This window comes from Bemisia tabaci, chromosome 6 (assembly GCF_918797505.1).
Source record: "Bemisia tabaci chromosome 6, PGI_BMITA_v3".
Taxonomy (NCBI): Eukaryota; Metazoa; Arthropoda; class Insecta; order Hemiptera; family Aleyrodidae; genus Bemisia; species Bemisia tabaci.
Genome location: NC_092798.1, coordinates 37,820,704 through 37,848,149, shown reverse-complemented (window position 1 = coordinate 37,848,149; position 27,446 = coordinate 37,820,704). Strand labels below are relative to the sequence as shown.

The following is a 27,446-nucleotide window of genomic DNA, read 5'->3' as shown; positions in this document are numbered from 1 at the left end:
GCGAAAGCACGAAAGCACAGATGTACGATGAACTTTCGGTGAGCACTCAACGATGGGCATTGCATGTTTCAATTAGGTTATGTTCTCTATTATTGTATTGCCTGCAATCAGCCTAACTCTTTCACATTATTCGACCGGAAAATTTGTTTTTCCCCTTTAAAATCAACAACTATCTGCACTTTGATCGGTTGGATTCAGTCATGAAAGGGTTTACGTTTACAAAGTTTGTCCCTTTAAGTTAAATATCTTCATCATTTTTAAAACAGTTGATCAACGCACCCCTTAATCTTGTAAGTACACGGTTGTTTACTCTTACTTCCTGCGCATTAAACTTTGATAAAACCATGACACATAAATAGTATTTCTTTTATCTTCCAAAGTTTTTCAAACAAGTTCAGGGGGATAATGGGAAGTGGAGATACAAAGTCAACCAGCGCAAGGCTTGTGAGAGCCAAAGATGATAGTGTACCTCGCTGTTAGTAGAGTCCACGCCAAGTACGGCTACACACTGTGATAGATCGGCAGAAAAGCAGCTGGTATCCAATCAATCCTGTCTGCACTTCCTATAGTCCACGCCCAAATAAGTTTCCCCATTTGTGGACTGCGATAGAAGATCAGCCATCTTGCTTCTTGCATTTACTTTACGTGTAGATGATGTCAGACGGTCTTGTCTCGCAGTCTAGAAGTGCGTACACTTATTTGGTGAAGACTCTAAGAGTCTAGGAATCTTTTAATTTTGCCGTCGACTCCTGAATTTTACAGGGTAATGAAATTAAGCATTTTCTCATCATGGTTATACTCAGATAGGCAATAGAACTTGGTGGACGTATCAAAAATTTCCAAATTAAACTCATCTGTGAGGAATCAGCACTTTTTGTTTATTTCAGCGCAAACTTTCTTACAAAATAACGAAAATCCATTTGAGTAAAATCGGTTCCAAGATAAATTTCAGTGTGTTTTGCCATAAATTAATTTTTTCAGTGTGCTAATCTTTTTGGAATAGCTTTAAAAGCACTGCGCATCTAAGTAAGAGCAGTTTTTTGTGAAACCCAGTTCTGGTGAAGTATTTTTCCCTTGGCAAGTTTATTTTTCTGGACAGTTTTGATTTGGACAGCTTTGACTGAAATGGAATCCGACGGATTCTCTCTGCTCTAATCAGCCTTTTTTTGAGGCATTTTTGGCTTTTACTGTCATCTGATCAGTGTTTAGTGAACATTTTTGTTACTCTGCAGCAAGGATGCGAATTTTTCTAGGCCTCTGCATTTTCAAAGAGGCCTCTAAAATTTTCAGAAACAAGAAGTTCAATAATTCTCTGCACGGTTTTTTAGTGAGGTCAACTGTTGACGCTAGAGCTTGCCCTGCCACTAAACGCACCGCACGCCACTGGGTCAACACAAAGCTCTGATCAGGAGACAAAAAACCACCAACAAAAAGCACAAGAAAAAAACTCAGCCCTCACACTTTTGACGGCATATCGTCAGTTGAAATTGCAACTGCGTCTAAGCATTTAAGAACGATTTGCACCCCTGTTCAGTAGAATATTTTATGACTAATTACTGGAAAAGCATTTTTATCAATTGAGCGGATCCATTTTAACATTATTTTTTTTATTTAATGAAGAATGATATGAGCCTCATCATTGGAAATTTTTAAATTTTTTTGATTCTAGCATTCGGCTCAGAAATGAAATTATCAGAGATCAGACATGCACAGCATACTTTACGTTGGTTTCAACGCCACTGGCGTGTTCAAGGACGACGAACCCCAACAAGAACTTATGACTTCAAAGTCTTAGCAAGGCATAATATTCCTGTAGAAAATGCACTAGATGTTATCAAAGAACCACATAGCAAGCAATGGACAGACGCAGAGTAAGTATGGAATTTCAACTCTTGAACGCAGAGAAAGAAAGAAAAAAAAACTCAAATCAGAGAAAGACAAGCTTATTGACTGAAGTCTATTCCTGATTTAAAAGAACTTCAGAAATTTTATGTAGACAGATGGATAATTTTATTTTCAAAGTGTACATTTAATAAAGCATAGAAATTTACTGCTGACCAGCCATAAGTGTTTACTTGTATGGTTGGTCCAGTTTTACAAAATAGAACAAGACAGATTAGATTTAGCACAAAAAATGATAACTAAAGACAAAAGGGAGTAAGACTATAAAAAAGATAAAAATGAAAAGTAAAGAAAGTAAGAGAGAGAAAAATATAGAACCAAGAAAAATTCAAATTTCAGAAAAATTAAAATAAATAAGTAATGACTAATAGTATTGACTAGTAAAACAGGTTATTGGTTGACCAAACATGTGAGTTTCCGTTGAAGGCATTTTATATTTTAAATCATATCTGTTAATTTTAACAAGTCTTGCTGTCGATCTGTGATTATTCATACAAAAGAACCTAAAATCCTGGCGGAAAATTAAAGGAAGAGTTCATGCCCAGCTGGGTCAATTATTCAGCTACACTCAGCATTCTCAGCAAAATTTGAGTTTCCTGTTTTGAGCACCATATAAAGTAAATATAACAGAAAATAAGTTGCAAATGGCTTAATTCTTGTGGCCAGAGATTGGAAAACATTACATTTTCATCTGGCATTTATGAGCCTTGATTATGGTGAACAAAACCGTCCCATTAATTTTTCCTGAAAGTGTGGTTATACCGTTAACTTCAATCTCTCTTCACTCCATTCAATTTTCAACAAGGAAAAACGTTAAGAAATGTAGTTTGAACTGTGCGTAAAAAAGTGGTAAAATAGTGCTGGTCCACTCTGTTTAGCTTGCTTCAATTTAAAATGTATATCCCTTTTTTGTGCAAAATTATTTAATAAACCCCCAGAAATTCGATTGTATGAATAAATCAATTTTGAGTTGCTCAGCTTTTCTTTCCTGGGGACCGACCTCAGTGCAGAAATCTAATCCGTAAGTGATGTAAAGTTTTTCAATTGCTACAGCCCTTAGCATAAGTAGTTCTCCTACAACCTTTATAATATATTTAAGCTAACGCTTGTTTTTTTGTTTTTGGGTAGTTTTGCCCCCTATGGAACGCTTGGAAAGGTGCTCCCCTTAGATGAAAACCACCCTCTTTACCATGAAGAGCCCCTGTATACATTCAAGGATCACAACGTACTGGTAGAAGGTGTTGAGCAGGCTAAATTACTTACCAAGACAGTTGAAGTGAAGGCAGGTTTGCCAGCAGAGATTGAGAACCGAATAGGAAAGACGCCTTCGCATCCAGACCAGCATACATTTGTCGAACGGTATGTCTGTTGCTTGATTAAAGTACATACTAAGGTCAATGATCTACTAAGGTCAAATGATCAAATGATGTACAGATCAAATGATCACAAAGTCCTTAACCACAGCAAGGCTTCATTGCAGTTGTATCTCTCGAACAGATTACGATAGATACCTGAAATTTTGTAAGCACTCTAAAGTCAAAGCAAACCACTTTTACGACCCCCCACCTCCCAAAATTTTGAAGGGATCTTTTTAAAAAGAGGCAAGAGCCCTAGATATTATAGGGGTGGTGCGGAACCCTCAGATCACCTTGTATGAGATTTCCACTTTAGAAAACTAAATTACATTGGCTTTTTGATCTTCTTCACAACCCTCCCTGAGTGGTATGAAAAAATTCATTCAACAAATTTTATGGTCTAGTGTTGTTCAGTTTGTTATCAAGAAAATAAAACAGAAGAAAATTTTACCAAGTGAAAGGTAGACATTTTTCCTTTTTTTTTTTTTTTTTTCTGGCCCACAATATGTTGAAATTTTGATAAAAATTTCTCACTGGTGGTAGTCAAATAGTAGAAGAGCAAGTATTAATCGGCAAGAAAAGGTTCTATTGATATCGCATGAAATATACACATGCTGATCCTTGTTGAAGATGTTCAAATCATCTATAATCGAATGAACTAGATTTGTAAGGAGGAACTACAAATTCTGGCTCATCCTTAAAAACGTTTAAGTCCATAGGAAAACTAATGGTACTCACGTTGTTTCTAAACTGACAAGGGGAACTTCCCAAGCTGCCGCCTCCGATCGGGCTGAAAAAATTCATACGAACTCTTTGGATGAATTTATTTGACCCGTATTTTTTTGTTTTTTCCAACGCCCCCTAGAAACCCCCCAAAAAAATTCCGGAAAGTCTTGCTTTGAGCGCTCGAGTGTATATACGTAGTATAGCATCAATATCTTATCAGTCGGCGGTGGCTCTGCGGTAGCGCGCTTGCCCGGTGTTACAGCAGTCCCGGGTTCGAATCCCGGGCGCCGCGCCTACTTTTTACGACCGAATTTTATATCCTCACACATTTTCACATCGAATCCCATTTAATACAGTGGAACTTAAAACATCAATTAATTTACAACCATCATCAAACACAAATTGATCTACGATCAATAACTTCTTCAATTTGAAGTATAGATTTTTTTGGGAGGGGGGGGGGGATACGCGCGCGATTATCTCGCCAATCACTGTACTTTTACATTAGCCGACGACCCGCTCCGCCCCCTCACATCAACATATTTCTCCCGATCACCCGTATGCGTCATGATTTTTCCGTCATTATCGCACAAAATCATGACGCATACGGGTGATCGGGAGAAATATGTTGATGTGAGGGGGCGGAGCGGGTCGTCGGCTAATGTAAAAGTACAGTGATTGGCGAGATAATCGCGCGCGTATCCCCCCCCCCCTCCCAAAAAAAATCTATACTTCAAATTGAAGAAGTTATTGATCGTAGATCAATTTGTGTTTGATGATGGTTGTAAATTAATTGATGTTTTGTGTTCCACTGTATTAAATGGGATTCGATGTGAAAATGTGTGAGGATATAAAATTCGGTCGTAAAAAGTAGGCGCGGCGCCCGGGATTCGAACCCGGGACTGCTGTAACACCGGGCAAGCGCGCTACCGCAGAGCCACCGCCGACTGATAAGATATTGATGCTATACTACGTATATACACTCGAGCGCTCAAAGCAAGACTTTCCGGAATTTTTTTGGGGGGTCTCTAGGGGGCGTTGGAAAAAACAAAAAAATACGGGTCAAATAAATTCATCCAAAGAGTTCGTATGAATTTTTTCAGCCCGATCGGAGGCGGCAGCTTGGGAAGTTCCCCTTGTGAGCCAGAAATTGGAGTTAGCAAGTCCCAATTGCAAAATGTAGTCCTAATGGGCTGTATTAGTAGAAAAGAACCAGGTTTGCTGGATGTTTAAGTCAGTAAAAAAATATTTAAAATAGGAAAAGGTATTGAAAGGTTTCATTTTGTTTATAATGCAATGTACAAAAAACAGTCACAAATCCATAAATGAGGAAGTAGGGGTTTTTTTTTATTTTTTATTTTTATTTATTGTAGTGGGCCTTGGTGCTTTAGAAAGAGAACGCAATATATGGACTGTTTAAGCTGCAAATCAATTGTAACTTTATTTATGTGAAAATAAGATTTGCTTCATTTCTGCTAAACGCAGTTATATAGACAAATTGTCCCACATAGAGGAGAAATAATTTAGAGAAAAGATTTAAAAATAACTAATAGTTTTACCAAAAAAAAGGCATCCAAGAGACTTGGAGTTTCCTAATCAGCCCTGAATTTGGACATTTTTGTGTTCTTTTGGATACATCTTTAATTTTTGCCAGCGATTTTTTTGACAGTTTTGTATATAAAACCTTCTAGTTTGACTACTATTAAATTGCAAATTCTGTGTTTTTTAGATGTCTCGATTTATTTTCTTTATCATGCTGTAGCATGATAAAGAAAGGCGTCTTCCTCAGGTCTCTATACTTCAATCAAAATGAGAGTGCAGACTTGGAGGAGTGAAGAATACGATTTTAGAACTAAAGTCAACAAAATTTCAAAATTCTAATTCAACAAAAAGTCAGATTTACAGAAAAAACCAAGAAGAGAAAAGAAAAAACTTCAAATTTTCCCATCAAAATGAAATGAAAAGGTTGAGATAACAGCTCTACCGTTTCACTGTAATTTTCAGCCAACTCAACTAACTTCTTCCTTTTGGCAAGTTTTTCCTTTGATAATTCTGAACATGCTGAATTTTTCACAGCAATAACTACTTCAAGTATTGAAAACGATATCAGCTTTTGAGTCTGTGAATTATTTCGAAGTTTTAATTTCCTCCTTTCAAAATTAATTTTCCAGGTTGATTTTATCTTCCGTTGCATTTGATTTGAAGCAAGATAAATTACCAAGGCTGATTGATCCTAAGCGACCTGCTTACGTTTTTGCTCGTAGATATGGAGTTGGGGACAAGCGTAAAAAGTAAGTTCCTCTAAAAGCTTCATTATAATTGAATCGGCTCATGCAAAAACTGCTAATGTCCATTTTTTCCAATTTTGAGATTTTTGGGTTAAAATACTCTCAGAGGTCAGACATGCTCATTAATGTGGTGAAAATGTTTGTTCCTTAGGTTTGAAGCCTTTTTCAGAGGAGGCCGTGGTCTGAATCATGTGCTAACCGCTAATGTCCATCTTTCGATATATGCCTCATAATACTATACAACAAACCAAAATAAAAAAATGTCCCCTGGACGACATTAGGTGATTTTTATGCATTTTGAGGCGCTGAATCCGAATATGACCTCCCTTTTTTTCTATCACCCTCCAATTTTCCGGAAAAGCCGATTTTACTCGGAAAAATGACAAGTTTTGGGCATTTTTGGTGTTTTTTCGACTGTTATCCCCTGCAGAATGTGGGTAAAATTTTTCGTATCTACGAGATTCAATTTTGCTGATGTCTTTTTAACTGATGAGTCCGGAAATGACCTTAGTTTTTCCTGTTTACCTCTCAGTTTTCCAAGAAAGCAACTTTTTCCAGAGTTAATTAAGTTAAAGTTAATATTTAATTAAGTCAAAGTTAATATTTCATTAAGTCAAAGTTAATATTTAATTAAGTTAAAGTTAATATTCAATTAAGTTAAATTATATATAATGGCCAAATGCCAAAGATGAAAAAACAATAAAAGTTGGTTATTTTATGTTATCTTGGTGAAAATGTTGGCAATCCCGGAAGATGATGAGAAACTTTTCAGCATCTTGCCTTATTTGTTGAAACAAAACTCAGATGTAGCAGAATAAAGCTCGGGACTAGTTTTATTCTGTTGTTATTAAAAATTGATTTTCAATTTTTAACTTTTTCCTTTTCTTCCATCCCTTACTCGCTTTCATTTTGGAACTTGATTTTTACATTCGTAAGAAGTTGCTCCTCAGGGGTCAGAGATTTCTTTGTTTTGGATACCTTATTTTTTATCGATTCAATTTTTTCCAGTCTCTTGATGTTCAATCGTCTCCTACAATTGACCGAAAATATTTTCGGTGGAGAAATTATGAATAACAGGCATGTCGTCCGTGATGCTGCGATCTCTGTTCCGATCAAAGCGGATGGCTTAAATATCCAATTTGAGATCACGGCTGAGATGTTATTGATGGCGGAATCTGCACTACCCAAGCTTGTTGATGTGCCAAGAGGTCTTGACTTACCTAACTTGTTTCCATTAAAGCCTCACATTTCACTTGAAGAATCTAATCACTACGAAATGACAGACAAATTCCGTAAGTTTTCTAAGCCCAAGACTATAACATTTAATAAAAAATTCTCTACGACCTTCACTATTTATTTAATATGCCATTATCAAATATCTAAAGCTAATTCAAAGCTAAAGAATTACAACTCAACTCTCATTCCAAATTGAGGCACGAGGGAGAAAGCATAGTAACCCTTTTGCTCCGAAAGTTAACACAGGTTTATACCAAAGAAAATGCTGGGTTTGGTAGTAGAGTCCAATGTAAGTAATTATTACCGCTGAGTCTGAAAATGACCATAATTCTTTCCCACCTTCAAACTGCTTTTTAATAGCTAGTGTAGTTTTCTCAAAACAGAGCTACTGCCAGTAGTTTTTGGACAGCGTAGGCATTTCCCAAAAAGGAACCGTGAAAGGAAAGCGCAAAAAGCATGTATTGTCAGAAATTGTATCTTGACAAGGCAGGTGCCTATTACTTACAAGGTGGAAAGAGGTTTATGTATTTATTATTTTCCAGAACTGCAAACTTTTCCTCAGTGTTTGTTACATTTCGTTTATTTAAAATTTTTTCCCCTCTCTCAGCATTGAAGCCCTCCGCTGGTAAACTGTTCATTCATACAGCCTTCCTGCATTTTAACGCTGACACAGAGGTGAAAAATCTGTATGATGAACCTGTCACTGATTCACAATTCTTGAGCAGGTCGCTGGTCAAGTCGTTTGCAATAGCAGCTGCCCAAGCTCGATATATTTATGGGGTAAGTTCTAACTCACCCTATTTTATGAGTAATGGTCCACTCCTTTTTTCTATTTCAAACTGTGCCGAAGGGTGCTCTAGTATGGATTGAGTTTATCAGAAACGCGCCAAGACTCATCAAGATTAAGCCAACGAAAAGAGATTAGAAGTTTTTTCCCCATAAGTGTAAGGACTTTTCCAAATTCAAAAACTGTAGTTTATCTCTGCTTTGAATTTTCGTCAGGAGAAATTTTACAACTGCCTATTTTACTTTCAATTGATTTTTTCCCAAATCCGATTTGGAGCACCTGTCAAGCTTGGTCTGCATTATCTAATTACATATGTATGTATAATTTTTCTTCCTCTGAACAACTTTTCCCTTTTTATAAAAGAGCTCAGTCTTTAAATTTCATCATTTTCAGCAGAGCCAGCCCCCTCCTTCAATTCTCATCAGTTTTTGACTGCCTGTGGCCTGAAAATCTCTTTCCTCCGAAACAATACTCGATTTTTCATAATTTTGTACATCCCATTTCATTTGAACTGTTGCGTTGAATGCTGTTTAATCACCCCCTCCGTATATTGAATTGTGTTCAAAATAGTGTTCGAAACTCACCTTTGAGTTTCAGGAGCCGTGTGGAGCATCAAGTTTGACTTTTTGTCTAAATATCACGGCGCATTCAGTGAAAAGTTAGACGCAAGATGTTTTAGTTACAAAACCAGTTGAGGGAAATGTCAAAAAATCAATAAACAGAAAAATTAGGATTTTTAAAGGGGAGGGGGCAATTTTTAGGGGCCATGTTGGCGCAGAGCCTTCATGTTTCAGGCACCATGACCGAATTCTCAGGCGCCAATGCACCTGAGAGTTTCTAACACTGATTTAAAAGCCCTCTAAAACGTATAATAGTTGATCAAATGATTTCTTTACTCATTATACAAGTTTCATCGCCTCTTTTCAGAATGATGTGGAAGATCTACCAGAGCCGATTGTTATTCAATCCATCCATACAGACTCGGTCAATTTTCACTTCAATGTTTTCCAATTGAATACTTTGAATATCAACAGTGAGCATGATGTACGGAACGTCTGGTGGTCTGATCCTATGATTAAATTATACTCTCAGGGTGACTTCGTAGATTCGATTCCTGTCCTGGATGACTACAACCCAGAAGTTTTTGAAAAATTCCTCGCTTTTTATTCTAACGGTACGACTCAACAGTGATTGTAAATATTTGTGTTATTGTTAATTGTTCTAAGCATTTTTGTCAAATTTTCCACCTCCAAATAAAGTTATGATTTTTTGTAGCTAAGAGATGTTTTTCTTTACCCATCAAAAGTTTCCTTGTCACCACAAAAAAGTATAATCGAACAATCGAATTTTGGCGGATCACCAACTTTTATGTCACGCATTTTTAACTCTCCTATAGTTCTTTCTATCAATAGTTCATGATGAACAAGGGGAGGTGACAATGGATACGCTTATGAAGCTCTCACAAGTCTTATGTTTTCCATGGAAATCAATGTGTGAAACGTTATGCACACCCCACATGCTAGTTACCAGACTTTCAACTATTTAAGCAAATATTGATACGAATCACACAGTGGTTTCTGTTGAAAATTTGGGATTTTTGAAACCTTGTCTACAGACCAATTAGCAAAAACGCTGAAACTTGTTTCAGTAAGATATGACCTTTATATGTGATAAATATGGCTTTCATTTCAAACCAAAATAATTAAAATTGGAAGCAATTCCATTGCTTCCTCTCATTGTGAATTTTCGAATTTTTAGCTTCGTTTGAGGACACAAAAAAACATTGATTTCAAAGGAAAAAATACATAACTTATTTTATTGTTTAATTTTCAAAAAATTTACTTAACAACAATACAAAACTAATTTGAATTTACAGAAACATTCATATGTTGAATCATGTACATTTGAAGTTTAATCTTCGAACAAATAGATAAGAGAGAAGAGATAATAAAAAAAAGAAGTTTCACTATGAGGAGAGTCGCTGTCATGAACTCAAAATTAAACTTTATGCGATTAATCTTCGTGCAAATTCTGAGTTTATTTATTAATGACTTTGCTGACTCAAATAACTTGAACCTAACTAAAACATCCACAATTTATTTACAGCAATTCAAGAAGAAATTGCCGACTTTCAGTCATACTTTTTTAAAAGATGTTAAACTGGAGATCTTAAATATTTGGAAAACTAAAGTTCTCCATTTTTGGTAATATCCAATTCATCGTTTAGAAAATAAAATTGTAGGACCAAAAAGTAACTATTTAATAGACCACGATGAACACTATTTTAAATAACTTCGCTCTGTTGATTCATGGGTGTGTAAATCTGGTAACCGAGAATAGAAAATAGGCTTAGTTTACATCTTTATTTGGTTAGAAAAAAGACTGCCCCCCTGAGGAAAAACGTGCTCTGAACATCTGAAAGTCCCCAAAATTTATTTAACAAAAGATTAAGTTTCAGAAAAATTGATGATGAGCTTTCTTGACTGTAATAGAAAATTTAATTCAGAATCTAAATTACACATATTACCTAAGACATTTAAGTTAAAGTATACATACATTTTCTTGAAATAATACACATGGAACTTGTGAGGCCACTCAACGGTTGGTGCAATGTCCTTCCGTAGCAGGGCAAAAAAAAAGAAATAAAAACGATTAACTGCCAGTTCTAGGTGTCAGATCACAGTTCTGTTATAATTAGAAAAATCTCAACCGTGGAGGAATTCACTTATGAGAAGAGCTGTTGGCTCATGAATACTACTTACATAAAATCTAGGAGACAGTGTCTTTGCAATAAAAAGCTTTCAGTATCAGCACTGTGTACTCGTAGAGTGAGAAAATGTCGGTTTTTACTTGAAAAGACAGGAAGAAGGTTCAGGAGGAGGCATCGATGCTGCAGGGGAAGCTGGTGTTGGAGACGGTGATGGACTATCATCGATGATGTCGATCGTTGGAATGACGTTGGGACTCTGATAGCCGCTACTAGTCACAGAGCTTGGCCCGGGAGTTGAAACACAGCTGCCTGAATCTAAAAAAAAGTCAGAATGTTAAGAGGTTTCTTTCAGAGGAATATAATAAATCCCGTTGGAATATAGACAACTCATAGCAAATAACTTAGTTTCTCTCCCAGCCGTCACAAAAAAAATTAAAAATCATTACCTGAGTAAAAACTCAGAATTAACTACAAAAAGAGGAAGGAGAAAGGGTAAACAGGGGTTGGGAAGGGGATAAAGAGGTATTTTTTCTTCCCTCTTTCTTTCTTCTTACTTCTTTCTTTTCTTTTTTTTTCTATTCTTGTCCCGCCTTTCTTTCATTTTCAAATGATTAGTTAACATTTATTTATCAATTAATAAGACCCCACCCGACACAAGGGAAAACCTTAGTGGGTGGTTTTATTATGTTACTTTTCTTTTGTTCGCACTTATTAAATAATCTTGTTAAACTGTAAAAAAAAAGGAGCATATTAAAGTTTTATTATTATTATTTCTTCTTTTTCTTTCCCAACAATGAATCTTGACTAAAAGGGAAAAAATATCGCGACGCCGAATAAATTTAGTAAAATACTGGCTACACTTTCAATTATCAGCAAAAAGAAAATGTCTGAAATTTATTTTAGTAATATGTATAGAAATGGCTTAATGTCCATAAAAACAACCACAACAACCAACATCACAGCAATAAAATATCATCAAAACCGAACGAGTCACATCTTTGATTTTAACGATGTAGACTCGCTGTATCATGAAAGATGTATTTTTCATGATGAATGACGTATCATGAAAGAATGTAATTTCATGATGAATGACGGCAATGATAGAAATTTTGAACCAAAACTTGGAGGTTCGTGTTTCTTGCACTGATTTCACTGGCTTTAGATACATCGCTCACTTTATTCTGTTCAGTGCGTAAGGCTGCTATGTAACCGAATACATCCGTTTTTCCAGAAGCAGAGTCAACAATGTAAAATTTGTCTGCTATTCTTCAGTCAACAATGGAAGATGTTTTCATCTTCCTGTTTCTTGTTTTGTTTCTTCTACATTACATTTTGTTTCATTCCAACATATCGTTCCATTTATATTGATTTAAGCAGAAGATTTTATTGTGCACACTGTTTTCCTCACACAAAACATAGTAGAAAAAAAAGCCTCTAAAGGTCACGTCTTTCTGGGCTAATTGATTTATCGTACATACATTTCAGCAGTAAACGTCTTACCTGATCCAATTCTAGCTGTTGAATTAGCTGCAGGCCAGGTTGATTTTTTGGAAGCATCCTCATCTTCAGAATCGCTAAATGTCAAGTCTATGACTTCGGCTTTCTTCTTTTCGGCTGCAGCAGCATCAGCTGCCGCTGAAGCACCGGCAGTTCCAGAGGCAGAAGCACTAGATGCAGCATCTTTTTCTTTCTTTTCCTCTACCATAGTAACTTCCTCCTTTGGAATAGGCACGATTTCTACGGATAAAAATAAATTGGTTAAACAGGACTCAATTGGGAGCTCCGTTCCAGCATCCGATAAGTCGAAAGGGGGGGGGGGGGGGGGCTTTAACAACATTACATACCATAATAAAATAAGAGCCTGAGAGAATGTACAACTAACAAGATAACCAAATTGAGTGTGACAATATCTCTGAAAAGAGAGGCTAATATCCTCAACGAACATTGAAATTTTGGGATGGTGAACAAGGATATTACATTTAGATCGGTTATTCAATTGAAGCATAGGACAGCAGAGTCTTGATAAGTCTGATTATTTTCTCCAGTCCTGTCAATTGCCCTCTTAACATAACCAAATCAATTTTGAGATAAGTTGGAATTTCTGGTTTTTTCTCGGTTAAGAATTGCTCATATTTCGGTCCTGTCTTAAAGTTTTTGTAGAATTAAAAACTTTTTACCTGGCGAGAGGCATTAGAAATGACAATCTCATACTTCATCTTTATCTTCTACATTCTAAGTGTTACCATCCTTGTAATGTTTAAAATTTACAGATCATTGAGGTTTGCTGTACAACAAATTTTTTCTCAGGAAATGAACAATGAATTTCTTATTGTTTTTATAGACGGACCAAGGATACTTGAATACTTAAATAAATAAAAAAAAATATATGTACTTACCAATATCGTCTATGAGAGTTTCTACGATTGGTTCTACTCTAGCTTGCTGCAACAGAAAGGAATTGTAAAGGTCGTTATTCAGGAATAAAAAAAGAATAAATATGTAGATCTTCGATTTTCTGTACAAAACTAAGAGTTAATAGAGAAAGAAAGAGGTTTGTGATGTACTTTTGAGCACTTCTTGCATTATTTTTGATGTTGCTGTGACATGCTAATTTTACGCTGAAATGGAGCGATAGCTGATATGCAGTACTTTGTATTACATTTTTATAATCAGGTTGTCATGATCAGTAGTCTTGAAAACTTTTAAAATTAAAAGAATATTTTGCCACTTTGCAATTGCAAGACCTTCCAAGCTCTATTTGTGAGACATGTAATAAATGATGGAAAAACTCACAAAGCCAGATACCTGCCGAAAGAATTTTGTCATCTTTGTTAATTCTCTTCAGTCTTGATTGAAGTTTATATTCAACGAATATTTCCAGCATTTCGATTTTCATAGCTACAACAGTTAAAATTAAAAGCGATGCACTCCTGCCCTTAAAATTGTTCGGCAAAGAATGTTAAGTGTATTCCAAGAAATGAAAATGCTAGTTGAAAATTGACAACTGGTCTAATTATACGGTGCTTGTAAAAAGAGAACTGAGAAATAATCTTTTCATCCCTATAAATTCTGATGAGGAAAAGATGGCATATGTTTTGGTAGCTTCATTTTCAGCAGGTTTTCTCAGCGCTGGTGGGCACATTCGCAAAAATTGTGCATTACTAAAAATGATGATATGAACTTACAGTGGTAGCTTTGTGCGTTGGTTCCTTTTTAGCTGTTGGGACTGACCAAGAGCCATCCGGTAACAACTGGATATCATTTGAGCTTCCAGGCATTCTGGGACTATTCAATACTTCTTGGAAATACCTGGACATAAAACACAGCATTAACTTAACGAGTCTTAAGATCAAAGAAAAATATTCTCTTAACACGTTGACTGCCACGGTGTTTTAGGTACTTATTTCCCCCGGCGCCATAGCCTTTTCTTTTTGGTATTTTTTTTAGAATTGACTATATCAAACCTAAACTTCATAGACCTTCGTAATATTCTTTCAGCTTTCAGCCTGAAGCCGCCGGTCGTTACGACCGGTATGGCCTCCGGTGAAAAATAATGCACCGGAGGCCACGCCGGTCGTCCGGCCGGTCGTGTGTTCCTTGAGAATCAGCAACGTTGCGTGACTCGCGCGCAGTCAACCCACAACCTTGAACGGCATGGAATTAATGGTAAGGACTGGTAAAACTGGGTAGGAGACAAACCCAGATACCCCCTAACACCGAGTTTCAGGCGAATCCATCGGCAAAAAATCGAGGTTGCCAATTGTTGACCATTTTGAACTTTAATCGGCGGCCATTTTGAAAAATTAGGGTTTTTTTTAAAAATCTAACGTCAAATTCGTTTTTCTCGTGCCAAAATACCCCCAGATACCGAATTTCAGGTGAATCCATTGGCAAAAAATCGAGTTTGTTAAATTTTCGGCCATTTTGAACTTTGACCGGCCGCCATTTTAAACTTTGACCGGCCGCCATTTTGAAACGGTTTGAGATAATGACTTCGGGTTTGCGGGAAAACATTTTTTTTTTTTTATGTTCTTTCGAACGAGGTATCACAAAGGGGGTCTTCCCATTTGAAAAAAAAAGTTAGGGTCCGTAACACCCCCCCCCTCCCCAAGGGGGGCCCCCAAAATTTTTTTTTTTGGGGGGGGGGTTCAAAAAGTAGCTCCCTTTGATCTAGGAACACCCTCCAAGTTTCAAATCTCTACCTCAATTAGGTCAAAAGTTAGGAGGGGGGGAGGGGACTTTTCGAACACCCTGTATTTTACCTTTTGACCCCTACCTCCCCCCTTCCTAAAAAATTGTTCCTCCTTTTTTTAAAATTTATTTTTCAAGTTAAGCCAAAATTTAAAGGTCTAAAATTAATATTGAGGTAAAAAACCAACGATTGTAATTATATTCTAATTTATTAAAACAAAAAAAAATAGCGAAAAAGAAAATTAAAGTTGAAAGAGAAAAAATCCCCCCCCCCTCCCAATTGTTATTCCCCTTTTTTAATTTATTTTTCAAAATGCGTACAAATTCTAAGGTTTGTAACTAATATTAAGCAAAGAAAACAACACTATTGTAATTTTATTGTATTAATAAATAAAGATGATAAAGAAAAAGAAAAAGATTCATGAAAATGAAAAAAATAAAAATCCCCACCCCCAAAAAAAAAAAAAAATTCAGTGGTGCATTCTCTTACTGGGGCCATGCCGGTCGTGAGCCATAAGCGTATACACGGCTCCGCCGGTCGCTGGCCTCACAGTAGCCTAGTAATGCGAGCGAGCGGGTCCCGGTCGAAACGACCGGCGTGGCCCCGGCAGAACCCTTCGAGGCCGGTCGATACGACCGGCGTGGCAGTCAACGTGTTAAAATATTATTTCTTTCCCTTAGTCTCCGCGGTTGCTATGAAAAGATACTTTCTGAGGCCATAACCCATTTTTAACAGTCTTTCTAAAACATAATTTTTTCAGGAAATTTTTCGGTGAACATCACTTTTTAAACATCACTATGCAACAAAATATCAAGGCCAATTCTTACCCATCAATGACCAGATTATCGTAGAGACACGGTTTATCACACACAGGACAGATCCAAGTTGGCTTGCGCTCATTCATTTGAAGGAAGAGAAGAGCGTCGAAGCATTGGAGATGAGTACAAGTAGATGCGCGACAGGGGTGTGTCATACGCAGTTTTCCGAGGGGACACATCAGTGAAGCACGCAGCGAAGTCGTGGCGATTTCGCAGTCAGAATTCTCATTGAACTTCTCTTTGACTGTAAAGAAAAAAGAGCGAAGAACGGCACTTAATTTATGAGGAAATTATGAAAAACGAAAATTTATGAAATTGTATCACAGAAATAAAGTTGCGGCTTGGCATTAAATTCATCTATCAACGAGAAGTGTAGATATCATGTGCATCATTTTAAGCAAAGAGCAAAATGAGGAATTTCAAAATTTAATCCAAGGATTTACCCTAATAAAATATTAGCAAAGACGTTATGATTAATTTTTGCCTTTTCCAACAAAATCATTCAGTCCTCATCGAGTTTTAATAGTGTAAATTGAGCAAATAAAGAATCATTAGCAATAATTTCTTTGATTTTATTATTTGCTTCCCTCAGCATACAGTTAGTAATCATCAATGAACAATGTCACTTAATAAATTGACAAGAAAAACTTACTCAAACCCATCGTGTAATCTTGATGCCTGATTCCCTTCTGTTTTAGTCTTTGGAGGAGCTGATTAGAGTTCAACTTCCGTACCAAGTATACACCAATGACAAACCCTCTGCCGTATTCACTAGTCCAAGCTACGTTGATAATATTGGGAGTAACAGGACTAATTTTGATAAGAGGTGTAACATTGACTGGTTTTGGCAACCTTTTCTGTTCTTGTCCTTGTTTTGATGGAACTATGAAATTCTGAGAAAAAAATTAGAAAGTTGTTAAGAACTGCAGTCTCTGAGCACAAAATACAAAGATTAGTTATGACGAAGTGTAGTGATGAAGTAATCACATACAATTTATTTCATTTACTTTTTTAAAGCATTGACTGAATGAGGGCATGAGATGTTTCAGCGGTTTTTGACATGTTTATTTGTCTCTCTATTTTATAAAATATGTGTGGAAAGGAGAATTAAAGTAGCTCCACTGATTTTTTCAGATCATTGCAACCAGGCGACCTATCGTCTAGTTCACTCCAGGGTCATTTTTCAGATAATTCCTATTTATATTTTACTCTAGAAAAAGAAATTCAAATAAATGTAAAAATGGATGTGCTTTTGGAGGAATGTTTACAAAATGCTTGAACAATATTGTGCACTTACCGGTAATTGGGCGGTTTTATTGTTGACTTTCACAAAAATATTTGATGGAAAACAGTCCATCTGTTCGCAAGAGGTTTCTAATAGACAAAACCTTACTTGCACCTGAAACATAAGGACATCACTGATGTAAATACGAATGAGATATTAAAACAACAAAATCAAGCACAGAATTAAGAGCGATATTCTTAGTTGCAGATCAGCAAGGCTGAAAATCTCAAGTATCTTAAGAATATATCATCGCATCAATGGGGTTTACATTACTTCTGCCTTTTCGGATTTTTTTGGCTTTCTCCGACCCTAAAAGTTCCAAAATTTCCTGACTTTCCTTCACCTTCCATCATGACATCCACTTGTATTTTTTCTCCCTAAGTAATTAAACAGACTAAAGCTGAACTATGGACGAAATCTCAACTTTTAGAGATTCAAATCTAGGAAAAAGGCACTCGGAAGTTGGCCATATTTTCTCAAAAGACACCAATTAAAGACGCGCTACTCACAAACTTCCCCGCCTTTCCCAGGTCACCGTAACTGCCCTGACTTTCCAGGTTTTCTTGACCACCAGAAATCCTGCATCAATCTCTTCCATTATCTGAGTTATTTTAAAATCAAGTTGAGCCTTTTATTGGATATTTGAAACTTGCAACGATTGACAGTTACATGCAGAAAGCTTGAAAGGGTGGTTCTTCGTAAGTCTCAGCCAGAAATACAACAGTGCAAAAACTAAAATTATGGATGAAATTATCTGAGTTATTTGTGTTTCAATAAACGAAGAGTGGAGGTACCTGGACTGTGTACTCTGCTTTTTGACCTTGAATGATTTCTCGATTGTAGGCTATCTCGTTTGCTTGGTACGGGGTCAGATAAAATTGAAAGCTCTGCTCTTGACTCCGCTGGTTACCATGTGCAGCTGGGGGAAAAAATGAAATTAGGTAATGTTTTTTTAACAAACTATCACAATCAAATGCTTCTACACATTGCAGGGTGACAAAATTCCTTGAATTTAAAAATGTTCTACCTCTATGAGGGTTTTGAAAAGAAAAAAATATCAATTCTGACATTTCCCTGACTTTTCAAGCAATTATGGCATACAAGTGTATTTCATGAGAAAAAATTATTGCAAAATTCAAACTCTGTTGATAGCAGACATTAGTCCATCAAAAACATGAAAATTTTTTCTTTTAACAGGTCAAGAGAATTCCAATCTGATAGCAGAATGTCCTGACTTTTCTCAGTTAAAAGTAAAAGTCATCGCCGTGACCTGATATACCAATACCAACACTTGGCAACGCTTCTGTGGCTTCGTGTTCCTAGTCGCAAGTCCGAGCCTGGACAATGCAATGACTACTGCATACAGGCGGTGTTGTCGCATTCGCATTCGTATATAGCCACCAGATGATTCAACGTTTTTCATTCGCTCCTTGCTACTTTACGTACTGTGAAGCGGTTTTCTAAATGCTGTCACTATAATTGTTTTAAGATTATTAGTGTTCTTGAAAAAAAAAAAAATCATCTCCCATTGCTCAGGGGAAGCAGTGCTTCCCTAGCGTACATGCAGAAATCGCCACTGCAACATTTTTGGTTGAAGTTATCTTTGCTGACTTTTCAATTTTCCAATATTGCAACCTTTTTGTGTCATGAAAACCCGGTCAACAGTTTCAAAATTTAAAGGAAAACTATCGAATCTAAAAGTAATGAAAAAATTCAAGAGAAATGTGAGGTACATACTGAGACTTGAGGGTTTTATCAATTCTCCTAAAATATCATAGAAAGGCAGCCTCTTGAATTTCACATCAGGATGGACAGGATACTGATTCGGGTTGGGCGCTTGCTTTTGAGACATGTGCTGCGCATTTGCCTGTTGATATCCATACATTGGATACTGTTTCTGCATCTGAGTGTAACCACTGCTGCGGCCCATCTGTAGAAGAGATAAAGGCAGTGCGATACTTGAATGAAAGTGACATTGTAAACGATTTCTTTACTTTAAAATAAATGAATAAATTAATTATTACAGATTATTCGTTCATTGATTTATAGACTGTAACAGACACAGGTATGCAGAAATTTCTGAGCTTCCTCACTTCAAATACTCAAACTTCCTCACATATTTACTAGTAACCCTTGTCTTGGCTTTGAACACGTAAAGTGCCACAATTTTGCAAGAAATGTGTGTTTAACACTAAGATTTTGCAAGAGGTATGCAATTTTCACCGCTGTTTCATGAAAAAGCAATTTTTACTTTGATTCTGGAATTTGTGCCCTAAATTTTTCATTTTTAAAACCTATTTTCAGGGCGTTCCATTTTTCACACACAGCTGATCCGAACCAGCCAGCCACTTGGTCGAGAAGTTTCTGAAACCTTGTATTGACATTAGCTCAAATACAAGAGAGTAAAATAAAAGAAACAAAACAAACTCCTGATTGTTGAGAGCAATCCCTCAAAACAGGCAATTTTTGAGCTACACAAAGTAGAGTTTAAAATTGATTGACCAAAGCCTTTCAGAGAATTAATGGCTATTTTGTCGAAGCTTTTCAGATGTTTGCGACGGAGTTTTAAATTTGTGAGTACGGTTAGTTTCTCACCTGTTGCTGTTGGTAATCTGGATAGGTGGGTGGAGGGTTGTTGAGCATACCACTCCCCATCGACTGCTGTGGCTGACGCAGCGGCATGTTGTTGGAGTACGGTCCACTACCACTGGACGGAGGATCTGGGATGACAGTGCCGTTAGCAATCCCTTGCCTGAAAACGGTTCAAGATTATTCAAATATTCATTGAGATTGAGATTTCAGCTCTAAGAAACCAGGGACCATGACATGTATTATAGCAAATATTTAAAAATCATAACCGCATTTATTGTCACTCTGCCAACTCTCATTCCTCTCTGATTTAACTCTAATTCTGCAACATTTGCACTCCATATGGATGTATTCACGCTAAGAGGAACTATGCTGTACACAAACCCTATGCAAATAGTTCTTTTTAGCATAAATGCGTCCATATCTATCATGGGCACTGGCTGCTGAAAGCAGTGGGTGCAAAAAGGGTCAATCAAATTCGGAGAAAAGATGAAGGCTATATCTGTAGCTCAAGATGAAACGATCGTAACACACATTTTCAAAAGAGTTAAAAGAATGGCTTTCTTGACAAGCTTGGCAAAATTGAGAGCATTTATGACTAACAGGAAATGATAGAGTTGCTATCTCGTCTTTCACTTAGTCTCAATCATAGTTTTCCCTGTTATATTTTTTTTAAAAAAAAAAAAAAAAAAAAACCAAAGAAAAGAACGGAGATGTGGCTACGGCCCTTTGGTTCTAGGCTACAGATATAATTGCAGGTTCTTTGTATGAACGACTTACGATGAGGAAAAGTCATCGGACGAATACAGTATTTTTTTGAGACAAAATTATCGCATCTTGCTGGAGCTCTGCTGATCTAGGGTTGCCATAATTTTTTCATCATTAAGTTCCCTGACTTTTTTTCTTTTCCCTGACTCCAAAATTATCTAATTTCCTGACTTTCCCTGACCTTAGGATAAAATTTCCATATATTTCTTTTTTTTTTTAAAAAAAAAGACCCTGACTTTCGCTAGACTTTGATAGGTAGATGTGTCAGAAATTCCCTGACTTTTCCCTTGAATTCTCTGACTCTTCCTGATCATCGCGAATTCCCTGACTTTCCCAGTTTCCCAGACCGCCGGCAACCCTGTGATCTTATTGTAGAGTTGAAGAACTGTGAGAGGAGAAAAAAGGCGGTCTTAACCTCGGCAGTGAAACGAACATGGGAACACGTGCTGAGGTCCTCCTCATTATCACAGCTTCTAGAGCTCCTGTCTGAGGTCAAAAAATCTAAAAAAAAAAGAAAATTACGCCATGAAAAGATTAAAAAGCAATGACAATCTGGACATTAAAAATGCCCTAACTATCAATGGTAGATGATCTCAGCTTCACCAGGTGAAGACAAGTGCCTAATTTTTGAATATTAAGTAGTACAGTAATGCCTCAATTATTCAATGAGTTATGGTGGAAACCTGCGCAAGCTACCAAAAACGCCAGATAATCTCAACTGCATAAAAAGACATAATACCACATGAAATACGTACGGAAGAAATGAAGAAAACAAAAACAAAAACCCAAGAAAAAACAGGAAAAATAGAACATGAACATGTCTCATTGTCGTGCAAGATAAGTGATGAGTGGATAATCAAGGTATTACAGTACTTTCACACTGCTAAAAAATAAATACAGAAGTGGGTTAAAGCTACAGAAGAGGTTTTACAGAGATTTCATCTTTTGAAGTATTGTTAAAATTCTGCGCAAAACAAACGGTTCCTTTAGAGTACCGGTTTTATACAGTGTTCCAACTTCAGGGCTAAATATTAGGGGCCATCTTGGCTGGCAAGCTTAATTTTTGGAAGCCATCTAGGATTTTTTAGGAGCCAAAATGATATTTTGCAGAATTATTACCTATCATGGCGCATGGAATTTTTCAAGGAATGCAAACTGACAGTTGAAATGTATAGTGGGATTGTTGCAATGAAAATTTACAGCAGGCTGACTTGCGCCACAATGGATAACTAAACCTTGTGTTTTGTATATAATATTCTGAACGAATCAGGGGAGTAGATTGCATGGTAATTAATTGCATGTTTTTGGAGCTAAAATCCCGGACAATTTCCCTTTAAATAAGTTCGAAGACTGAAGGAATTTCAAACGCCCTCGAATGGCAAGAAAATAATATAAGTGGTGTACTACGGCAATCAAATCGCTATCTCCTCTCATTTCCACTGATGTTTGTTGGAATGACATATTTCGATGTGGAATTGTTGCTTGTTTATCACAGATCTTATGAATGAGGTTAGATTCTTGGATTTTGAAGATACAGTTCAGACTTTCCTTTGTTTTCAAATAGGAAGAGTAGAAAGTTTGACCGAAGTCTTGGAAACCAGTGCTTGCTTCTGATTAGAACCGGATGACATCATTCAATTCAGTCCAAAACCGGGGCGTTTTAAATTTGTGGAAAAGTTGTGCTTTTAGAACTGCGCATTTCTCGATTTCTGAGTTACTTTTGAGCATTTCTAATGTGAGCATCAGGTTCTACGCGTCACTTCACATTTGAAAAAATATATTCGCAAGTCAAAATTTGTTCATGGTTAAGTGATCCATTGATCAACCCTCCCAGTTTTACAGAGCCCGAGCCGCATTTTGCACATGACGCTCCCTGAAGTTACAACACTATCCAGTAAAAATTTGATACATTTTTAATGAAATATTCTTATGAAATAGCGGAAGGAAAGACTACTATTAATGTAAAGTGACCCATTCAATTCACACAAAAAATTGACATGATGATCTGGTCAGCATTCAGCAATCAGGGGCAAATTTTAAGGAGAAATACGGGGTTGAGTTGTTCCGAATGATTGGATGATTGGCACAGTAATTATTCTTATTCCAAATTCTGGTGGATTTTGTACAGGAGTTCCATTTGCTTGATTTTCATCAAAAAATATTTAAAGGAAAAATCACAATTTCGTAATGGAGCTCAATTGAATGACAGAATGGAATCTGAGCTGGTTCTTCATCAGATGCTCAAGGTGAGTGAATTAAATCACGGGTAGCAACTCAGTGCATGATAAGTAAAATTGAAGAGGTGATGACTTTCGGAGAATCTAATGAGAAATTTTTTCAGAAAACGTAAACAGACCCCTTGTTTCACAAAAAAATTTGGTTCCCTGATGCTAAATGCAGCCAATCTAAACTTACTGGATTGACTTATATAGTTCACGGATCTTTAAGAGGACTGGTGTAGAGCGAGTTTTCAATAATTCAATAGCTCTGGCTTGCAATTCAGTTTTACGACCGGTTTTGTTTCCACCGGCATATCCTAATAGCATTTGCAATTCAGAAACTCGGAAGCTCATTAACATGCTCTGTAAAAACAAAGAAAAACCAATTAGTGACAAGACAAGAGCAAAGACGATTTTAAAAAAAAATGCTACCTTGAAAGAATAGCAAGAATACGTGTATGGTAGTCATTGTTAACAGCGATTCCATTTTAAAGTATGCTCCTTATCTGGTAAATTGATGGCCTAAGTGCAAGACATTGTACCTCCAGTACACTTTTTTAAAGGAGAATAAGCCAATTTTTTAGCTTGAAATTTATGCAGAGTACTCTCCTAATACAGAGGAAAAATCGAAGAGTTTTCAAGAAATTACATTGATGGGTTTTCCAAAATAAAAATGAAGTGTGACAGGAAGTCTGTGTGGCAAATGGGAACATGTAATTTTGCCTTTTGGCTGTTGATATTTTGCCAGTCCTGGACTATTGCACATACACATGTTTTTAGATAAAGAAAACTTTCAAGAGGGAAAGAATATTTTTAATAGAATGGTGCTTGGTGTGTTTCCTTTCAACTGTTCTTCTCAGGCTGACAGTTTATTACTCTATGGTTTCCAAATTTCAAGCCGGAGGGAAAAACTTTCTTGACTACAGGACCAGGCCATTCACATGAAACGGGGAAGTTCTCAAAGGTATAAGAAAAGATGAGGGAGGGCTACCACATTATTTTGATATTTCTATTTTCACAAGTAGAGGCAGTGAAAAAAAACCAACTATCTAGGAGATAACGGTTTCTTTTTGTTTTCTTTTAAGTCTTTAGGAAGAACTGATGAGGAATTTTGGTTGAAAATGGGAGAGACAAACTGTGCTAGGAGAAAGGCTTGAAACTTCCTAAGCCTTTGATCCAAAGTTGACATTCAAAAGGTACAGCGACAAATTCAGTTGTTGCCATTCCACAATTTGGAAAGAGGGACTGTGCTCTGAACTTACCCGAAGTTCATCATCTCCGGCCATTGCTTTACGGCGAGTCATCGGACCGTTTGTTTTTGTTCTGAAACATATCACCGGAGAATTTCATTACAACCAACACTAAAGAGACTTCCAAATATTACTGGGAGATAAAATAGTTTAATGAAAGAAACAAGTACTACAAAACAAAACAAAAAAATGTAAATGCTTGACAAATATTGCAATTCATGACGTAGGATTAAGAAAAATTCAACGGCATGCAAAACTAACCCCTCATCATTGCTTCGGACAATTCATGCAGAACAATAAAACAATGCAAAAAAAGATTAAACAGGGGCATTGACAATGAGACTTTTATAGAATATAGTTAGAAGTTTGATAAATTCAGTTTTATGGCTAGAGCAAGTAAGGCTACTTTAATTTGGGTGCTTTCGAAATGATGGTTTAGACTGGCACTAATAAAAAAAAATGAAAGTTCTCAAGGCTTAAAATTCTGAAACAAATTAAGGTAAATTAGTCACAGATTAATGCACCAAATTTGGATACTACATAAAATCTGTGTTGTAGCTTGATGACAAAAATTCTTTTAAAGAGACAGGCTAGAAGGGCAGCAGATTCTAAAATTTTAATTATTGCACTGAACGGCAAAGCCAACAGCAGAAGATGAGAGTGGAGGTAGAAGAGCAGTTTTTGTCACAAACTTGGAAAATCACTTGAAAATTAAATACTGTTTCTAGACTCAGGTAATAATACAACAGATACTGGTTTGATTTTTCAAATTGTGGTCCATTTGTAAAATATTGATGATTTTAACGAATAAAAGTAAAGATTACTAACTTTTGTGCAGACATTTTTGCACAAGGTTGAAATATTTTACGTTGGCAAATCCTGCGATGCGTTTCAAATGAATTAGTTTTTAAAATCACCTTAAGTGAAGGCAACCAGTGCGATTACCTTCACTTAAGGTGCAATGATCTGAGGATGCATTGCGCAGAGTTCCAGTATTAAATTCGTCAATCTTATCCCCACATAAGAGAGGTTTATAACTGTCCTTCTTAAATTTCAATTAACTTGCCTTATTTTGAACCAAAATGGATCCATTTGGCAACTCAATACCAACTTCTCATACCCGACCACATTTTAAAGGGGACGGCAACCCTAAAATAAAAAATGAGATAGTATTAAAAATTGAAGCGGGAAGGTATAAGCAGCAAAATGGCTCTGCCCCGAATGAAAAATTTGCAGATAGTATTAAAAATTGAAGCGGGAAGGTATAAGAAGCAAAATGGCTCTGCCCCGAATGAAAAATTTGCTACATCGGCAGAGATATGAAGGGTTGCAGGTAAGTCTGACTGGTGACATCATGCGCTCACGGTGCGACTCGAAGTCGACAACTCGAAGTCTGGCCCGTTCGCTAAAAGTTCACACTTCACAGATTTGATTTGTGACAATTTTGGCAGTCACTGTCGGGAAATATTTCAGAGTAGCCATTAATAAAGCTCAAAACTTCAGCCCTCTACACCTTTTTCCAGATGTATGTTTGACGCGTTGCATCTCGTCTTTGATTCCAGGAAGAAATATGTTCCGTAACCCCATCCAAGATGTGATTCTGTTGTAAGAGTTACATTCATTCAGTTCACCTGGTCTAGAATTTCATTCCCTTCTAAGATTTACTTTCTCGAGGAAAAAAACACTTCTTTCAAGTTCTATCTTAGCTATGCCACCCACTCTTGGTAGACTCTCTGTAGGATCAGTGACTGTAATCCTGTAACGGAGTATGAGAAGTTGGTACTTGTAAGCCAGGCAAAGACTGAACAACTAAGTTGGCTCCAAAAATACTAATCAATTACGGATGCAATAAAGGTAAACATTTGATAAGTGCACAAGAGTAGAGTGCTTATAAGAGAAAGGGATAATAGCAAGTACCTTGGATATCTCGGCATTGGTAAAGGAGTCTAGCTTTTCTGGCCGCATATCATTAGTCAGCTCAACTTAGACGAATTGATCACAGGGAGGATCTTGCGGTCTTGTCTTTACCAACTCCGTAATTGCAGATATTTCCCAAATAGAATCAGGGAAAAGTCAATTGCTCTGAAGAACAGAGCTTCCTCACTTTCTGTCGATGAGTACCACGTAAAGCCCTCAGTGATGAGCAACCTGTGACAGATCCGACTTACAGTAGGTACTCTAAAAAGACAGAAGAGAGAGGTATGAGAAGGATTCTAGCATACAATTTAGCAATAAAATGTAATAATGGAAAGATAAAGTGGAAGGAAAAAGAGTTCTCACCATACTTAACTTGGGCATGGAAGATCATAGAACAGTGACAGGAAGGAGCGCATGGTCCAAGAGCTGAACACTAAAAACAAATTTGCTAGCCTTGGACTCTGAAATACAAACAGGTACTAGGGAAGTTAAGTTTAGAGGTACCGCACCGAGATGGAAAACATTGCGTAAACGTGAAAATGCATGCAGAGAAGTGAAATTTACCTGACACTTTTTCATACCAAAATTTACACCGTTGAAGGGGTACTGTTTGAGGGGCTAGGTGTAAAAATTTGGTCAACTGAGAGCATCCAGATTTTCAGAGAACGAACCAAAGACGTCACAAAATTTAAAAATTACATGCAGGAACAATTTTAATCGAAAAATAAAACAATTATTGTGATAAATACAGTGGCCGACACGGGAATCACCCTTTTTACTTTCTTCAAAAATTAACTGCAGTCCATTTTCAAATTCCGTGTTGGTTGTTTCTTTCGTGGAAGCGCTCGAAAATATACGGAATTTGGCAATGAACCAGCGAGCACCCGCGGTTTTTAAATCGACGTCCTTTTTTCCAACAAAAATATGGTTGATAGGATTTGGGCCAATTCTATTCATTTGATCATTTTTATGGAGCTTCTTTAAATTTTACATAAGAATCTATTGTCAAATCGCAAATTCCTCATATATGCAACTAGAGGCGGATCCGGCAATTTGGCAACACCGGATCGCCTCCATTTATACCTATGCTAAATAATCGATTCTTGTCGGAGCACCTGGCCCCTCCGGCAATCGATACATTTCCATAGGTTCAAATGAAGAAAAAACAGTGTTGCCAATTTGCTGGATCCGCCAATGCATGCAACATCTCCATTTGCGCCTTTTTGTTCATGCTTAGGTACGCCCTGGAGTCAGGCCTACCACATCCCATCTCGGGCCCAGGTACCAGTTTTAAAGCCCGGGCCCCAAGCACGGGGGGAGGGGGGGGGGGGTCCTGGGGGCATCCCCCGAGAAATATTTGAATTTGTAAACTTAATTAATCGGACGCATTTTGAAGCTTCCATG

At 36.9% G+C, this 27,446-nt stretch overlaps 2 protein-coding genes across 10 annotated transcripts; one reads left to right on the top strand and one right to left on the bottom strand.

Annotated features, from left to right (window-relative positions):
- The first annotated feature begins 100 nt into the window (after positions 1-100).
- Positions 101-9,568, top strand: mRpL37 (mitochondrial ribosomal protein L37). The gene is made up of 7 exons (XM_019051404.2): positions 101-290; positions 1,670-1,871; positions 3,031-3,261; positions 6,155-6,274; positions 7,280-7,563; positions 8,115-8,287; positions 9,222-9,568. Exons 2-7 carry the CDS (start codon positions 1,684-1,686, stop codon positions 9,483-9,485), a joined length of 1,260 nt encoding a protein of 419 aa, XP_018906949.2. The 5' UTR covers positions 101-290; positions 1,670-1,683; the 3' UTR covers positions 9,486-9,568.
- Positions 9,569-10,081: 513 nt separating this feature from the next.
- On the bottom strand, positions 10,082-26,855 carry Su(var)2-10 (E3 SUMO-protein ligase Su(var)2-10). 9 transcript variants are annotated; one of them, XM_019051411.2, is made up of 15 exons: positions 26,607-26,855; positions 26,043-26,303; positions 25,192-25,274; positions 24,138-24,198; positions 23,072-23,238; positions 19,895-20,051; positions 19,037-19,229; positions 18,094-18,218; positions 17,312-17,413; positions 16,667-16,907; positions 16,024-16,258; positions 14,190-14,313; positions 13,401-13,446; positions 12,505-12,741; positions 10,082-11,319 (listed from the first exon to the last, which is right to left on the bottom strand). In XM_019051411.2, exons 3-15 carry the CDS (start codon positions 25,215-25,217, stop codon positions 11,141-11,143), a joined length of 1,893 nt encoding a protein of 630 aa, XP_018906956.1. In that variant the 5' UTR covers positions 25,218-25,274; positions 26,043-26,303; positions 26,607-26,855; the 3' UTR covers positions 10,082-11,140. The 9 variants fall into 9 exon arrangements, with proteins under 9 accessions (XP_018906956.1, XP_018906958.1, XP_018906957.1 ...); XM_019051413.2 differs by having other exon boundaries at positions 26,043-26,273; XM_019051412.2 differs by having other exon boundaries at positions 26,624-26,855.
- Positions 26,856-27,446: the final 591 nt, after the last annotated feature.